Genomic DNA, 17,736 nt, shown 5'->3' on the forward strand with positions numbered 1-17,736 from the left:
AGCTCACCTGGTTCCCAGCCCTCACCAGGTCAGCAGACACAGAACCAGGCTCACCAGAGTTGGGCTGTAGGGTGACGCAGTTCACGGGGCACGTGTTCTGACGGACCCTAAGGAAAATCAGCATGAGACTGGCTTTTCCGTGCACGACATCAACAAGCCATGGTTCTCACCCCACAAAGATCTGTATGAGGCTCAGGCACAGAACACAAGACGCGATGCTGCTGGCACGTGCTGCTTCATCTCGGGCTCGGGTGCCGGGAGATGCTGTGGCCTACAGAGCCGCTCAGATGCTGCCACCACCACCCAGGTCACGAGATGAAGCAGCACGTGCCAGCAGCATCTCATGGTGCTGAGGTTCTCCTCACCACGCCTTCTGGGTGAATGCAAGCTGAAATGCATTGTGGGACAGGCCGTTTGGAGAAAAATGAAGTGGGAATCATCCGTCTCACTCTAGACACAAAAATAAAGTCCTGATGGACTAAATACATTAAAAAGGCACTACAAAAGCACTGCAGAGAACACAAAGGGGCCACAAAACACACAGAAAACACAGAATTTGCTACAGAGAAACTTTAAACCTCCGCAGAGAAAAAAATAACATGAACAAATTCAAAAGAACTACCAATGAGGGGGAGATGTGTGCAGTTAACAAAAGAGATTGCTTCCTTCCTACACAGCTTTCTCAAACCAATAAACAGCCGAAAAGAAAAACAGGAAAAGGCACATACAGACAGCTCACAGCAATGAAGGCTGAATGCAGCCTTGCGGACGAAGAGCCGCACGTTCCACGAGGCAGGCACCGCCGGCTGGGTCCGCGTCGCAGACACCTCGTCCGTATCCTCCACAGGTACCGGCTGCAGGTGGAGGCCGACTTGGGTTCTGCTCCCGGCGGTGTCTGCAGTAGGCAGCCTGGCAACCCCTGTCAAGTGTCAGATGTTCATCAAGCTGGATCAGCAACTCCACCGCTGCGGTCTGATCTACAAATGTCTTTACTCACATTCACAAGGACGGCCCACACTCCCTACAGAGCTGGGTACACCGGACAACAAAACCTCAGCAGCCGTGACGTGAGGCTGCCCCAGAACACAGCCCAGGGAAGCAGCAGGGGCAGACACACACCCACTTGTAAAAACATAGGGGGCTGGGAGCAGCAGCGTGTGCCTGTGGTCCCAGCTGCTCTGGAGGCCGAAGTGGTGGGGAGGATTGCCTGAGCCCAGGAGGTCAAACCTGTAGTGAGCCCAGATTGCACCACAGAGCAAGACACTGACCCCCGCCTCTGAAAAGAAAAAAAAAAAAAGGAGAGGAGCAGATAGACCAAGACGTCTGCAGTGGGGAGGCTGTCACTCAATGGTAGTGTGCATTGAGTTTTTCACAATATCTATCATTCGCCACTTTGCACAACTTCACGAAGAGGCGGTGCTGCCGGAATACGCTGGAGAAAGCACAGCTTTCCCTGGGAGCACTGGTGGGCAAGCATCCAAGGGGGTGCATGCACCCAGCACCGCGGCAGCGGGGAGAAGCGGCAGGAGCACAGGGGACCGGGAGTGGGGCAGTGGGAGGGCCGGGTTCCCCTGCCTCTCTGTTTTCCAGCTTTCTTCCTTTTTTTTTTTGAGACGAAGTCTCACTCTGTCACCCAGGCTGGAGGGCAGTGGCACAATCTTGCAATCTCCGCCTCCCAGGTTCAAGCCATTCTCCTGCCTCAGCCTCCGGAGCAGCTGGAATTACAGGCACGCACCACCACACCAAGATAATTTTTGTATTTTTACTAGAGACGGGGTTTATCACGACGTTGGCCAGGCCGGTCTCGAACCCCTGACCTCAAGTGATCTACCTGTCACCTGTCTCTGCCTCCCAAAGTGCTAGGATTACAGGTGTGAGCCACCGTCCCCGGCCTCTTCCTTCTTTATACTACACGTTTGTCATCAGGTGTCCATTTTAAAGAAAAACTCAAAGATCTTTTTAAATATTGGTGACAAATTGTCCCGGTCAAAGACAGCGTCCTGGAACAAAACTGGAACAAACCAGGCACTGCCATCCAGGGTCCGCATCCGCAGACACCCCCGGCCGAGGTTTGCAGCGAGGAAAGTACCGGCAGCACAGCAGGGAAGAGCAGTCACAGCCAAGAGCGCCTAGGGGGTGGCGCTACCCATGGACATTGAAATGCACAGCACCAAGGCCATGCTGCTGCGCTGAGGAACCCAGGCTGCAGGGCCGGAGTATGCTTCCACCGCTGGTCCCTGTGCCCCCTCTGCTGTTCTGAGGAAAGGCAAATGGCTCACCTCAACTCCCTTCTCCCAGGACCTGAGGGTGGGCATTCAAAACCACAGACAAATCTGTCGACGGCCAGAGTTCCCCAAGTACCGTGTCGGGCAGCCCCCACCCTCCAGCCAACACCATCCACCCCAGCCACACACTCCCCCCGAGAGAAGGTGGCCTGGGAGACAGGGCCTCTGAGAGAAGGGTCGTCAGGAGCACCGGAGACAGCCTGTGCACGGCGCCCACAGAACGCTCGGCCCCTCTGATCCTCTCAGCAACCCACCGACCACAAGATGCGGAGTCTATGGGATCTGGTCTTGCAAGTGTCACGGAGCTGATACAAATAAGAAACGTGGGCTCCAAACCCCACAGGATTCTCTCCACAGACACGGCAGCAGGCTCCCGGCACACTCCATACCCACCCCCAATGTCAGCTCACCCCACAAGGACCCTCCAGAACTCCCCACGGGCAGCGCAGCCAACGATGGATGCAGCGTGCACTCCGGGAGCAGTGTGGCTTCTTGCTGTCTTGTGAGCTCCCAGCCAGGGTAACCAGGCAAGAGAAACATGTCAAAGGCCTAAGAACGGAGAAGCCAGAGACAGAACTACCACCGTCCCCATACATGGCACGGTCGTGATGCAGAAAATGCCAAAGGATCCACAGCTACTGGGACTGAGGGCTTCAGCAAGGCCTTGGGGTGCGGCCGAGGTTTGCAGCGAGGAAAGTACCAACAGCGCTGCAGGGAAGAGCAGTCACGGCCAAGAGTTCCCTGAGGGGTGGCGCTACCCAGGGACACTGAAACGCAGAGTGCCAAGGTCACGCGACTGCATTGAGGAACCTGGGCTGCGGGGCCAGAGGGCTCTCTTGGCCTCCTGCAGCCACACCTGGCCTGTGTCCTCGGCATCTGCCCAAACTACCCGTCCCACCTGGAAAGGAGGGAGCCCCAGAGGACTGCTTCAGTCCTAAGTCAACACACGACAGGCTCCCGAGGACACAGGGCCCCACCGCCGGGGATGGTGCCCGAAGGAGTGGCTGTCCTGCTCACCTAGAGGCGTCCTGCCCCAGGAGGTACAGCCACTCGTAGCATTTGGTAGGTTCAGCTGGTTTGGGGGCCCCACCTAGGGAATCTCACAAGAGAGCCTCCACGATCTGCCTATTCCTCAGACAAGCACATCAGAAAACCACAGTGCCCAGGCCTCGGCTGCCCACGGGTCCTACCCACAGCTGCACAGGGCCCCTGACCGTGACAGGCCGGCCACACGCCCAAAGGGGAAGGGATAGCACTGTAGCCAGGAGGGCATTCACTGTCACCTCCCATTAGGAGTAGGGTCTGAGAAGTGAACCAGGAGAGCCTGCTGCACGGGCTCGGCTTGGGCCTTCCCAGGTGGGGTTTGGAAAACACACCAGGTGGGGTACCAAGGGGGAGGCTGCCAGAGGCAGGGCCCTGGGGACCTCCCAGCCTCAGGACAGTGCCTGCAAGTCAGAATGAGTGCCATGCCCAGATTACAGTGGCATCCAGGGCCCCAGCCCTTCTCTGCTCACTCCTAAGTTTCCATTTGAAAACACTCAGCTGCCTCCCACCCCAGCTGTCGAGGAGGACAGTGATGCGCAGGACGCCTTAGCAGGATGCTGCCGCCAGGCCCCACCAACAGAACATGTCGAGAGCCTTAAATAGCTCCAGCCACCAAGCTCCAAGTGCCAGGTTTAGAAATAGCAACCCACATGCTCAGACACCACCCCGTCGTCTCCTAGCAGGAGGGCACCCGGAGCACATGACACAGACACCCACATAGCAGCACCCCAAATGAGGGAGGGTCCCACGGGGCCACATAACCCCAACTGTCCACCCAGACAAAAGACCTTTGCTGGGCACAGCATCCCCCTTGGGAGGGCGGTCCTGAAGCAGCTGGGGCCAGACCTGCAGGGGAGAAGGAGGGCCCTGGGGCCAACCTTCTAGTGATGGAAGGCGGCTTCTGGGAACCCCCAGCCAGGTCCAAGGTGATCAGGTCACACACTCTGATGTGAAAGTTCCAGAAACAACTTAAACATTAGCCCTGACAGCAGACAGCTCTGATGAGAGGAGTCACTCCCTGAGTGGCCAGGAAAGCTGCCGATTGCTGTCTAGCAAACAGAAAAAGGCAGTGGCCGAGCTTCCCGGGTGGCGAGCAGCGCAAGCCCAAGACGGCGGCCCAGGGACCTCGGTGAGTCAGTGAGATCCAGACGGGCCCGGCCCACAACGGCCACACACGGCCGGCGAACCCTGCTCGGACACAGGGCAGCAAGGGCTCCTGAAGATGCTGCTAGCTAAGGCAAGGGCCTTTCCTGAGACGCGCTGCCCCAGTTAGTGATCAGCACGGGCAGCAGGCCTGGGCAAGAACACGAGATGGTGCCCACACAGCGCCCTCGGGCGGCGAGAGATGGTGCCCACACGGCGCGCTCGGGCGGCTCTAGGGGCAGGGCCTGGCTTTTATCTCCCAATGGTGCGAATTTGCCTATTCTGCAATGTGTGCGTATGCGCTACTTTTTCAATGATGAAATGTTATTTTCTACAAAAGTAATTTTAGATAAAGATTGATCCCTAACCTTTAAATCTCAGCCACAGGCATGACGGTGAGTGGGGCACGGTGGGCAAGGACACGGCTGTTCACCCTGTGCATTGAGGACTCAGCCCCTGGATCCAGATGGTAGAGCCAGGACTTGAACACGACGGGCAAGGGGCCACATCCACAGCCTGTCCCTTTGCTTCTTCCGGGGCTGTGCGGCAAGCCAGGGCCACCCATGCCCACTCTCCCTGCCTCTCTCCTGTCTCCCTGCGCGATGCCATGAGGTTCTGGCCCCGTGGATGGCTGTGAGCTTCAGTGCCACCAGGCAATGGGAGCTCCTCTGCGCCCAGTATGGCAGTGGCCACGGTTTCATCTCAAGCTGAGTGAACAGGGGCCAGGCCACGAGACACAGGCACAGGAGACACTGGCCGAGCCCAGGGGCATCTTCTCCTGTGTGTTCTGCTGCTGCTGTGTGTTTAAACCATTTTTAAGGCCTTTAAATCCAACTGGCAACTTTAATCCGACGAAGGCTTAGCCGGCTGCACCGTGCCCATGACACGTGTGCCCAGTCGCCGTCACGTGCTCCAGGACAGGCACCAGCTGGAGTCCCTGTGATCCTCAGGCAGGTGCCACCCACACTTGCCTGGGACGGTCTCTGTGCCCCAAGTTCTACGAGGATAAACCCATCGCAGTTCTATAGTAGTCCCCAACACCTTCCTTCCGCAGGTGAAGGAGCTGATCGCAGAAACCCTGAGGACACCGGCAAGGAGGCGCAGGAGGCTGGAACCCCCGAGGCCCTGGCTGGCTCCTGACTCCCACTAAGATGGGAGGAAACAGCACTATGTCTGGTCCAAGTCAAATGCCTCAGCATGGCACCATGTGGCTGCGTGACCGTGGACCTGAGAAGCGCCACCAACAGGGCCACACTCCCGGCTGGACTGGCGTGGGCCACGCCTCCAACCCCTGATCTAGCATCTCAACAACACGTGGCTCACGAGGATGCCCGGCTTAAGAAACAAGTCACTGGGCTCCCAACATACCGGTCGGCACGGCCACACCCTCCACAGGAGCACAGGAAAGAAGGTGCCCCACTCCCAGCCACCGCACCCACCCCACTCCCAGCCACCGCACCGCGCAGCCAAGGCAGACGACACACAGGGAGCTGCGGCCGAGCCGAGGCCATCCGACCCCAAGCCTCACTTCGACGGAGCCATCTCCAACGTAACCTCCCCGTCGGTTTGTTCTTATTTTAACTTGGGAGTAGATATAAGGAACAAGTATGTTCTGCATGGTTTCTGTCATACCCTTGACTTCACAATTGTAGAAAAAGGTCTTAAAAAAAGGAATTTTTTTTTTTTAGATACTGGAAAATAGCAGAAAACGAGCCCATCCTGTTGTCAGACAGGCACCTGGGACTCAAGCTCAGAGACACAGGCAGGGTGGGGCAAGGTTCATTTCCTGCCATTTTCCAGTTATCTTTAAAAAAAAAAAAAATCCCTGAAGACAACCCTGTAACCGCAGAGTCTAAGGCACTCTGCACTGTCTGATGAGGAGCTGGGACTTCCCAAGTCTCCACTGTGCAAGGCAGGAGGGAGAGCCTGCATCTCTATCCCGGGACCGACCCACACCTGGGCTGACCTGACAAGGACACAGCTCTGCTGCCCTCTGCTGGGCAGATCACCAGTGCAGAGGGACGCCCAGGAAGCCAAGGTGGCTCCCTCCACTGCAGGTGCCTGGAGGTGGAGTGGGGTCTAAGCCGGTATGATCGCCTGGGCATCACTCTGTGCTGACTGGAGAGCCAGCCCTGCCCGAGGGCCGGGTGCAGGAGCTCCGGGTGTCCTTGCACCACAGCCTGGTGGCCTCGTCACCCAGTCCAACACGCCTGCAGATGTTCCACTGACCACAGGAGCAGCTGTACACAGCGGGGAGGCGCAGGCGGAGGTGGCAGGAGTGGCTGCCAGAGCAGCAGTGGTGGTGGGTGTCCTGTGCCCGGCATCTAAGAGCAGGCCTCTGCGGCCTCAGGTCTGGCCCCGCGGTGCGCTCTGGCCTGCTGCTGCTGCACAGAGGGTCTGGGGAGTAGGTGGGGCTGGGGCCACACTTTGGGGACCCGGACAGCAGTGTGTCCACCCGGCCAAGGGTGCCGGGTTCCTCTGGAGGAGCCTACGTGCAGGACCGCCTGGGCTGTGTCCCTAGGGTCCACCCCACATCGGAGTGACTGCCGGGCCTGACACCCCTGACAGCTAGGTCCAGGGCCCACGGCCCGCGGCCCACAATCTGCTCCCAGATCAGGAGCAGCCCTGGGCAGGACCACAGGCCGTGCAAGGGGAGCCAGAGCTGCATGCTCCAGAGCCAGCAGGAGCGGGAGCAAGCAGCAGCCCACCTCGGGGCTGGGGACCCAGCCTCTCTGCACTCTCACTCTTGCAGGCTCAGAGATGCCTGCTCCTGCTGCCTGGCCTCTCCCTGCTTCCAACACCCACTCCAATCTCAAAATGGGGTTGGGGCCGAGCCCAGGCGCTGTCACGGCCCGGCTGGGTGTGCACACACCCAGGCCCTGCCACCTCGGGCTCCTCTGGACCTTGGGCACCAACAAGCTCTGGGAGGAAGCCAAGGCAGGGGCTGAGGGTGGCTTGGCGCTGGCCTGCAACGGCCGGACCCTATGCTTGCTCACACACACCCTTTGCCACTCCACGCCCGACTCCAGTCTCCCTTGGAGCCATGGGATCCAGGCCTGTAGCACGAGCTTAGCACAGCCTGCCAGGCCAAGTGGGTGAAACGAGCCCAGCGGCCCTGGGCAAAACTCGAGCAAAGGTGCCACCGGCCACAGGTATCTGGCCAGAAAAGCAACACCTCCAAAATCCTGTAACCCCACCGGCGCCTCTCATGGCCCTCACGCCCCCAAGCCGTCCACCGTGCTTTGAGCTCCCTCTCCAGCAATGGTGACAGGCCTCCCTCCACCCTCTGCTCCAGGGGCCCCCAGGCCCACCTGGCTCTGAGTCCACGCCAGGCCTCGCCCCACCCTGCCTGTGTCTCTGGGCTTGAGTCCCGAGTGCCTGTCTGAAAACAGGTGGGTTCATTTTCTGGTATGAAGGAACACAGAACTAGAAATCCAATACTAAGCGTGCTCCACGACAAGCTCCCTGGACCACATGATGCTGCACGACCAGCTCCCCCGGACCACCTGATGCCAAGGATTGGCACTGTGTCCAAGGCTGCACAACCAGCTCCCCGGACTGCCTGATGCCAAGGACTGGCGCCATGCCCAAGGCTGGAGGATGCAGCCACCACTGGACACCCGGCCGGTTGCCAGGCTCTGGTGTTGCACAAGCTCACTGCACCAGCTAGAGTGGGCTGCACAGCACGCACAGCAGGTGGCACTGTGTGGGGGGAGGCTCAGGAGACGGGTGCTCACCCCAGCTCTGCCACAGGTCCCTCGCCACCCCCAGAGCAGACACGGAGGAGCTGTAGCCTCGATATGGGGTCCACGGGCTGCCACAAAGCCCCTGCATACACAACCTGGCCCACAGGCAAAGCGGAGTCCTGCTGGGGAGGTGCAGAGGGTCTTAAGAGAGCTGGGGCGGGAGGGGACTCTGGGCCAGCCTCAGCCTTGCACCCATGCCCTCCTCCTCTCATGGCAGGAGGCTGCAGAGCTCAGAGGGTCCCTCTCAGGATGCAGGGCCCACCTGTAATGGTAAGGCAGGCCCCAGGGCATAGGAAGGGAACTGGGGGCAGATATGGCTTCCGGGCAAGCTGGGATCCCAATTTCAAAAAAACATAGAGGAGGGGCGCAGGTGGGCACATGGATGTCCACCAAGTGATGGGCCACAGCCTAGACCCCTCCCCTGGGCCACCCGGCTCCTTGGCCAGAGATGCGGCATGCAGTGCTATTTCCAACTCAGGCCAGGGCAAGGACGATGAGACACATCTTGGGAAGTTGGTGTTGCACTAATCCAGACAGACAGGCACCCACAGGCCGCCACCTCACCTCCATAGCCAGGAGGGTCACTGAGGGGTGGCGGCCAAGTCACAGGATGCAGTATCTGCACGACATGGGCCTGCCCTGGGCCCAGGCCCCAGCACAAGCCCAGGGTGGGGTGGGGGTGGGGCGGTAGGGACCCAGGGCACCAGCCAATGAGGAGCTGAGGAGACCACACCAAAAAAACAGAACTGTTCCTGGAGAGAGGGAGGAACATGGTGAGGAGCAGCCAAGATGCAAAGGAGCCCAGTGAGGCGCCTGGATACCTCGGAAGCCCGAAGAAAAGGGGCTGGGGCCCCCAGACCAGGGCAAGCCCCTCCGCCTGTGGGGCTGCTCCTCTGAGGGTCTGAGGGCCCCACCCATGGGGCCAGGCACCCCTGCCACCCTGCCAAGCTGGCACTTCACATCCCAGGGGAAGTGGAGGCTTGTCCCTCCGTCTGAGCCCTCTGTGAGGTCCAATGGTCCCCTTCATCCAGCCCAGGACTCTTCAGTGCAGAGAACCCACAGCAGGCGGTGGAAGGAACATGCACCAGAACCCTGGGCCGAGAGCCACAAGCAAAGATGGCTGGCCAGAGGCCTCGCTACAGGAAGGCTGTGATGGGTGCCCGCGGTGATGAGCTCAGAACACCCCCTTCCACAGGATGGCCACCTGGAACGCACCTCAAGGACAACCTCCAAGGGACCATTTTGGAGCACCTTCTCCTGAATCCCCCTGGGGCACCGAGGCAGAAATCACAGCCATGGGCAGTGCACGAAACCACCGGCTCCTGGCCAGAGCCACTAAGTGCATCCCCAGGCCAAGGCCCCAACACCCAAAACCCTGACCCTGCCACACAGCTCAAATAATTCCCATCCTTGTGCCCCTCCAGGAGAGCTATGGGAGACACTGCACACAAGCAGGAAGCGCCAGCATGGACCAAGCTACAGTCCAAACAACACGAGCTCAGGGCTGGGGAGCGCAGAACGGGCCACACTCCAGTCGGCACAAGCTCAGGGCTGGGGAGCACCAGAACGGGCCACGCTACAGTCCGGTCGGCACAAGCTTTAAGGTTTTTATGCACAAATAAGGGTATATGAATTAAGAAAAAAATTAATTACCCAATGAACTCGCAATCAACAGAATCTTCAAATTTTTTCAACTTATGGTTCAATTACTTCAAGAAAACATTTCTATGCTCTACTCTCATAAGGTGGTTCTGAAATTTGAAATCAATCTTTGACACCATAAAGTTCAAGCTTCTACCCTCTCCCACCAGTTACTCTAAATTAATGAGGTTTGAGCTTACAGAAAACAAAGACCTGGCCAGGCGTGGTGGCTCACGCCTGTAATCCCAGCACCTAGAGGCCAAGGCGGGCAGATCACGAGGTCAAGAGATCGAGATCATCCCGGCCAACGTGGTGCAACCCCATCTCTACTAAAAATACAAAAATCAGCTGGGCGTGGTGGCATGTGCCTGTAGTCCCAACTACTCGGGAGGCTGAGGCAGGGGAATCACTAGAACCCAGGAGGCGGAGGTTGCAGTGAGCCAAGATCACGCCACTGCACTCCAGCCTGGTGACAGAGCAAATCTCCGTCTCCAAACAAACAAACAAACAAACAAAACCAGAAGATCCAGGGTGGCTCAAAGGAGAGGCCACAGGGCTGCTGGGCGTGACCTCAGCCCAAGAACACTGCGAGGCCAGATGCTGCTAATGAGGAGTTTCCCTGGTAGGCAAGAGGGGTCGTGAGCGTGACGCCTCCCTCAATTAGGAGGGGAAGAGGGGACGTGAGGGTCAGTGCAGCAGGTGGCCTTGGGGACCAGATGAGTCACAGGGGTTGAAGGGAGAGGGCCAAGAAAAGGCAGAGGAAAGAGGCCGCTGTGTGAAAGAGAGGCTTTCTCTGAGAAGCTCAGGCCAGAGCCAGGTCAGTGAGACCCATGACTCCCCTCCCCTTGGGGACAGCCTCAGTGGCCTCATCGGGAATCAGGGAGCGCACAGCTCGGGTGGACCACCCACAACATCGAGGCTTCTGGCTGGAAGGCACAGCTTCTCTCTGGAGTTACCTGGCCTGGTCACCTCACCAGGTCCTCCTTGGAGAGAAGGCGCAGGAAACCAGCACTGGCTAAATGTACCTGGATCTTTCCAGAGGCACAGTGAAGCCCTCAGCACCCATGAGCTATGTCTGTCGCCGCTTTGTGGACAATGGAGCTAAGGGTCAGAGAGCAACCACAATCACACGACACGCCCAAGGAATTAAGGCTGGCCACCTCTGGGCAGCTGCAAAACCCACTCATCCCCAGCCTTGCCGCCAGACCAGCCTCACTCAACAGATGCGGAGCGGACACCTCCACGGCCTTCACTGCACTGTTTTAAACGTTTCACACCAACTAACTCATCTCAACCTCAAAACTGCCAGAACTTAGGAGATAAATATTGTTACCACCTTTGACAGATGCAAAACCCAGGCCCAGAGTGATCAAGTGTGCAGCCAGAGGCTACCAGGCGGTGAGGAGCAGAGGCCCAGAGCCACGCTCTCAAGGGGCTGCCTACAGGCCCCAGACCTGGCTCGTGCCCTGTCCTGGCACTCCCAGCTCTGCAGACTGTGAAGTCAAGTGCAGTCTTCACTGTCACACTGGTGTCCCCAGCTCTGCACCCACAGCCAGGCCCTCTCCCTCCCCAACCCGTGGCTCTCCAAGGCTGTCAAGATGTAAAAAGTTGAGCTCTGCACCCACAGCCAGGCCCTCTCCCTCCCCAACCCATGGCTCTCTGAGGCTGTCAAGATGTAAAAAGTATTCCTTGTGGCCCTCATGGACTACCTTAGATGAGTGAAGGAAGCTCTTTCCTGGATTTATCCCTGGGAGTGACACTGTGTCACCATCCTCCAGCCAGAAAGTCAACACTCCTGGCGTTGAGCATGGAGGCCTGGAACTCTCTAGAACACCTCAGGCTCAGTAGGAGGTGCAGGGGACTGCATTCCCTGCTAAGCTCCAGACACTGGAGTGAGTGCGAATTCCCGGGCCTCTCCCTGGCCAGGCTGACGTGTGTGCTGCAGGGCTGCAAGGAGTATAATCAGGAGACAGGGAAGGGCTGCACGTGGCTCTGATGAAACTGACAAGACCCCACTTGGGCTTCAGGATCTAAACCCTAACGAGTTATTTGTACAAAATGATAAACAGCTAACCTCTGCAACACATAAAGCACTTGTTTAAGAAAAGGGATCAAAACTGCCCCAAACATAGAGACAGACCATGAGAATCAGCACACACGGAGAAAAGAGTTCAAACCCTGTTGGTCACCAAAGAAGCCCAAGTTCCTGTGGCTTTAGCGCTGCTGCCAGGATGCAGGGCAGTCCCTGCGTAGCTGGGGGGACAAGATGCAGCCCAGGGGCAAAACCACCGCTGCAATCTACTCTGGGGAATCACCCCAACAAACAGCCAGGGGCATCCCTTGCTCAAGGACATTGTCAGGTACAGGTTAGCTGGAAAGCTGCTGAGACCTCGGGTGTGTGAGTGAGTGATCCCAGATCTGCTGGGCATCAGCATGGCAACCCACGCACTTAAGACTGCTCACCTCTCCTGACGGAAGTGACACTCCTCACGTCCAGCTCCAGCTTCTGCACCAAGGCACTGGGGTCTATCTTGGTCCTGGCAAAGATGTTGGTGTTGATGAACGCCCAGTCCTAATGTCCCCAACAAAAAAGGAAGGAAAAAAACGGTGTGAGACTTGCTCTGTGGTTTCAGAGGGAAGTTAAAGGTGAGGAGAAGACGGAGGACAAGAACCCGGATTCCCCAGCTTCTCTGCCTGGGAGGACCTGGGGGAAACAGCCCTCACCTCCCAGAGCAGGAGCCTCCGGCCCCAGAGCTCCAGGGCAGACCCGCAGCACCCAGGCCCACCTGCTCCCTGCCTGAAATCACCAGATGGGCTTCAGGAGTCAGGACCAGTATCTCAAGAACCAAATTTCTTGCCCAACCGTTTCGTCTTACTCTTTCCACAACATCCTCCTGTGTCGCAGAAGAAACCTGCAGCTGAGCAGATGAAGGATAGGCAGCTCCCAGCCTGCCAGCCCCTTCAGCTCAGAATGACCACACCCCATCAGAACCAGTCATCTCAGCGGCCTCTCTGCCAGGTCTGTTTCTGAGCCACACTCATCCCTACATGAAGATTTCAGCTCCTCCAAGTCAGCTGTCGACCACACTGCGAGAAGACAGAACCCCCAGTCCCTGACCCCCGTGCTGCCTGGCCCATTCACGTGCAAGCCTCACTGACCTTGGCAGGGAAGGCAGCACCGACCTCAACAGAGGTTTCTGAAGGGCGTCAGAATACGCCACCCCCATGCCGGGCGCGGTGGCTCACGCCTGTAATCCCAGCACTTTGGGAGGCCAAGGCGGGCGGATCACAAGGTCAGGAGATCGAGACCACGGTGAAACCCCGTTTCTACTAAAAATACAAAAAATTAGCCGGGCGCAGTGGTGGGCGCCTGTAGTCCCAGCTACTCAGGAGGCTGAGGCAGGAGAATGGCGTGAACCCGGGAGGCGGAGCTTGCAGTGAGCCGAGATTGCGCCACTGCACTCCAGCCTGGGCGACAGAGCGAGACTCTGTCTCAAAAAAAAAAAAAAAAAAAAAGAATACGCCACCCCAAAACATGTCACTTTGGCAAAAGAATTATTTTGAGCTAAAGGCACTCAAAAATATAGCAGGTACCAAGAGGGCACATTAACCCCCTCCGTTTTTCCTGAAAGAAGATAAAATCCCCATGTGGAAAATGCCCTCCTACACCAGAAGGAAAGCGACATTCTTATCATCGGGGACGGATGAGAGGAGCCAAAAGCACTCTGTACAGACACACCTGGTGAACACAACCCCTCCCGTCCTGCAGCCTGCCTCCCCACGTGGTTTAGTTTTCCACAACCACCTCCATTCAACCTCTCACCCTCTCACAGAAGCACAAAGGTCTCCCACTTCCTTGTCTTCATTTCCTTATGAGGCTCCCATGTCACATAAAACTTCGACAAATGTGTATGCTTTTCTCCTGTTTACCTGTTTTACGTGAGTCTAAATCTCAGGCCCAACCTGAAAACCCTGAAGGTAGAGGTAAAATGTGGCCTCCCTCACATTACAGAGGAGACAGGGTGCAGGTGAGGCAGAAGGCAGCTAGGGCACCAAGAGGTGCCGGGCTGGACTGCATCTCCCAGGCACCCTCACCCACAGCACCTGAGGGAAAAGCCCTTGGTCTTGGGGGGTCACGTGGCAGGGACAGAAAAGTCGGTACATGGGAAAATATCAGACTCGAAGGGCAACAGTGCTGGAGACCAGGGCAGCCTTCAAATGGGTGGGCAGGTGGCTGAGGCAGCACAGGTAGGCTGAGGCCTCACAGGCAAACAAGGCCCAGGTGGGGGCAAGGGTTGGAGCGTGCAGCCTTCCAGATCATGAATGTACGCTGGTATATGGCATACGACTGCTTTTCCCACCGTACCCGGGACATTCTCCATGGTGGCACTTTATACCTCATTAATGCATATTTCTGGAGCTTCATATAAAAAACGCTGTTACATCATTTGAACGTCTTTCAAAGATTACAATGTCATTGTCTGATTAGACACTACAAATCCTTTTTACCTGTCTATTCCATATGCAAGTTCAATGACTGTATTTTCCATATATACAAGTTCTATCTGTTGCTTTTATCTTCAAATTTGCCAAGTCTTTTGAACGGCTCTTTGTTCCTTTCTATGATTCCTGAATTATGTCTTCCACATTTTCAGACACACTTGTTTTTTAGTTTCTGTCTGATAATTCTATTTTCTAATTTCCACCCCAGGCAGGGACATCAGAACACTGGGTCCCGATCAGCCCCACCTCAGCCACCAGCACGGCGCAGGTTTCAATGAGCCAAGACGACTAGGGGCACACCCCTCTCCTGCTAGTAGAGAGAGATGTCACCTGAGAAGCTGAAGCTGCTCCTGCCCCATCTCTGGTGTCCGGACATGGAGCTCCTGCCCAGGAGAGGTGGACCGCAAAAAGGAAGAACTCCACAGCTCTGCCAGAGGGGACTCACTTTGTCTGCAGCTCGTGTGAGGGCCCTCACGCCTAAGGGTGTTGTTGACCAGGAAGGAGCTCTGGGTGGTGACGGGTGCAGAGGGCAGGGTGCCCAAGGCTCCTGGGTAGACGGTAAGCCCCTCTGACCCAGGAACAACTCCCAGGAAGTCGCATCCCTGGCAGTCTGGAGGCTGTGCGCGTGTTCACCGATGCGCCCTCCCAGGAGTGAGCAGAGGGACTCCGTAAGCTACTAGTCCTTGGCTGTGCCTCTCTGAGGGCAGAAGGGAGGTCAAAAATACGAACACGCTGAACCTGACAGCCCCTCCAAGCCAGAGGTATCCAGTGGTAAAGGGCAAAAACCCACTGGCCAAGGAGGTGTTAAGAACAATTGCTGACCAGTAAGGAGCTTAAGCAGATCCAAGTAGCCAGGCTAAAAGATAAACAGAGGAAGGAGAAAAACAACAACAACAACAAGGGGGCACATCAGAGGCTACACACAGCTGGAAGGGGACAAGGAGAGAGGTCACATAGCTCAGTGTCAGATCAATAAACAAAGTAATCAAGCAAATACTAATCCCTGGTTGCTACAAGACTATCCAAAACGCCCAATTTTCCACAAAAAGTGATTCATTCAAAGAACTAGGAAAGCATGAGCCAGGCAACAGAAACTGCTTTGAGGAGCCCACATGTAAACAATTCAGAGTAGCCATTATAAATATTTCCAAGCACTAAAAGAGACCATTGTCTAAAAAACTAAAAGAAGGTATAATGACATTCTCACATCAAAAAGAAAACATCAGTAAAGAGAAACTATTTTTAAAAGGAGGAGGAACAGGAGGAGAGAAATAAAGTAAATTTTGGGGTCCAAAAAAAATGAAAAATTTCACTGGAGGGGTTCAAAAGTATCTCTGGGTTGGGAGAACATGTAAACTTGAATTAAGAGAGAGATTATGCCATCTGAAGAAAAGAGAAAAACTGAATGAACAGCGCCTTAGAGCACTGTGGGACACCGTCAAGCACGACGTACGTATTTATAATGGAAGCATCTGAGAGGAGTGACAGAAAAGGGCAGAAAAAAATCTCAAGGAAATAATGGTTGAAAACTTGTCAATGTAATGAAAAACATTAACGTACACATGCAAGAAGCTCAGTAAACTCCACGCAAAACAAAGAGATCTACACCAAGACACATCGGTCAAAATATTTAAGGCAAAAGTTAAGAAAAAAAATCCTGAAAGCAGTAATTCCTTTCACGTGCAGTGTCTGGAACAAAGACAGAAGGTAGATTCGTGCTTGCCTAGGGCTGCGTGGGATGGGGAGACAGGCAGCTGACTGCTAAAGGGAACGGGGTCTCTCTTGAGTCTGCTCTCCGTCCTTCTCTAACCCTGGGAACGTCCTTTCCTTTGCTAGGAGCTCAGTGCGATTCAGGAACCTCTGGGGTCGGCGTGGCAACCCTGGACCGCAGCGGGAGGGTCCCGACTCTCTCCCCGCCCCGGGAGCGGCGCGAGGCCGTGTGCCCAGGACTGCAGCGCAGAGCGGAGCCTCGGAGGTCGCGACGCTTTGCGAAGCAAGAAGGTCGCGTCTGTCGCGCAGCAAACGCCCGCAGGGCCCGAGGGTGGGCCTGGGTCGCGGATCCCTGCCGGAGGCGAAGCCCCGCAGCTCACCCGCCCTCGGACCCACGCGGCGGCCCCCGGCCTGCGCCTCCACTACTCACCTTCCCCGCGGCCGAGGCCGGCGGAGGGGCCGCCTCCGGAGCAGGGGGCGCGGGGCCGGGGGCGGCCTCCCCCTTGGGCCTCACGGCAGCCTGGTGCACTCTGGCGCGCAGCCCCCTCACTTTCCCCATCTTCACCGCAGAGATCGGCGAACGCGCGGAGCACCTCCCGGAAGCTGGTCCTGCCCTCTCGCCGTCCGACGGAAACAGGAGCGGCGGCTGCCGGGATCCGGGCGGGCGCCGGAAGTACCCGGAAGCAGCTCGGGCGGGCGCAGGGTCGGGGGCGTAGGGTTGCGGCGCTCTGAGGACGGGGATGGCGCGGAGCACTAGAAACAGTGAGTTTCTGTCTAGATCGTGGGGTACCCAGGGGGGTGGGTCCGAGATCGGGGATGGAGAGGACGCGACCCCCGCGGCAGTCGAGCTGGCCTTTTTAAAATTCTATGTTTGAGAAAGAGTCTCCCGCTGTCGCCCAGGGTGGAGCGCAATGGCGCGAAATCGACTCACTGCAGCCTCGACCGCCAGGACTCGAGCGATCCTCCCGCCTCAGCGTCTCGAGAAGGTGGGACCACCGGTGGGCACCGCCACGCCCGACTAATTTTTATTAATGTTTTGCTAGAGCCAGGATCTTGCTGTGTAGTCCAGACTGGTCTTGAACTCCTGGACTTCAGCGATCCTCCCTCCTCGGCCCCCAAAGCGCTGGGATTGAGAGCATGAGCCACACTGCGCCTGGCCAAGCTAGTCCATTTTGATTGACCTTCACTTCATGTCAATTTATTTTTTACTTTTCAATTTGTTTATTTTTACTAAATTTATTTTTATTTTTAATTATTTATAAATTTAATTTAATTATATATTAATATATTATAATTATATATTAATATAAAAATAATTTAATATTTATATTTAAAACTATTAAAAAATAAATTTAAATTTATTTTTACTATTCAATTTAGTCCTCAGAACAGTTCCTTAGAATTGGGTATTGCCCAGTTTACATGGGAAACATAGCATCCAGGTAACGGGCTGGGTCCGGTGCTGGTAATGGAAGCCCTGCTTGTCTGACTGCTTGCACCCCCTGCTGTCTATGCTGGGCGCCGTGGGGTGCATTAGGGAAGAGACCTGAAGATGCAATGCCTGTCCTCAAGGAGCCCATTGTTCTCACGGGGACACAAAGCTGACACATCAGGAACAAACTATGGAACTGGCTGTGGTTGGGGGCCATGAAGGAAGGCTGCCA

At 56.4% G+C, this 17,736-nt stretch overlaps 1 protein-coding gene across 26 annotated transcripts in view; it reads right to left on the bottom strand.

Annotated features, from left to right (window-relative positions):
- SLX9 (SLX9 ribosome biogenesis factor) overlaps positions 1-17,736 on the bottom strand; it is a 51,655-nt gene that overhangs the window by 21,753 nt on the left and 12,166 nt on the right. For 20 of the 26 annotated variants that reach the window (XR_013414830.1, XR_013414827.1, XR_013414829.1 and 17 more), the window contains exons 1-2: positions 16,503-16,677; positions 12,323-12,431 (exon numbers count right to left, since the gene is read on the bottom strand). Coding sequence is in view for 9 of the 26 variants with exons in the window: in XM_077995672.1 (XP_077851798.1) it covers positions 12,323-12,431; positions 16,503-16,631 (238 nt within the window). In the remaining 17 variants the exon portion in view is untranslated. Of the gene's footprint in view, positions 1-728; positions 1,023-12,315; positions 12,432-16,502; positions 16,678-17,736 lie in introns of those variants that run through there. The other 6 variants (XM_077995670.1, XM_077995667.1, XM_077995666.1 and 3 more) reach the window with 3 other exon arrangements.

This window comes from Macaca mulatta, chromosome 3 (genome assembly GCF_049350105.2).
Source record: "Macaca mulatta isolate MMU2019108-1 chromosome 3, T2T-MMU8v2.0, whole genome shotgun sequence".
NCBI classification, from domain to species: Eukaryota; Metazoa; Chordata; class Mammalia; order Primates; family Cercopithecidae; genus Macaca; species Macaca mulatta.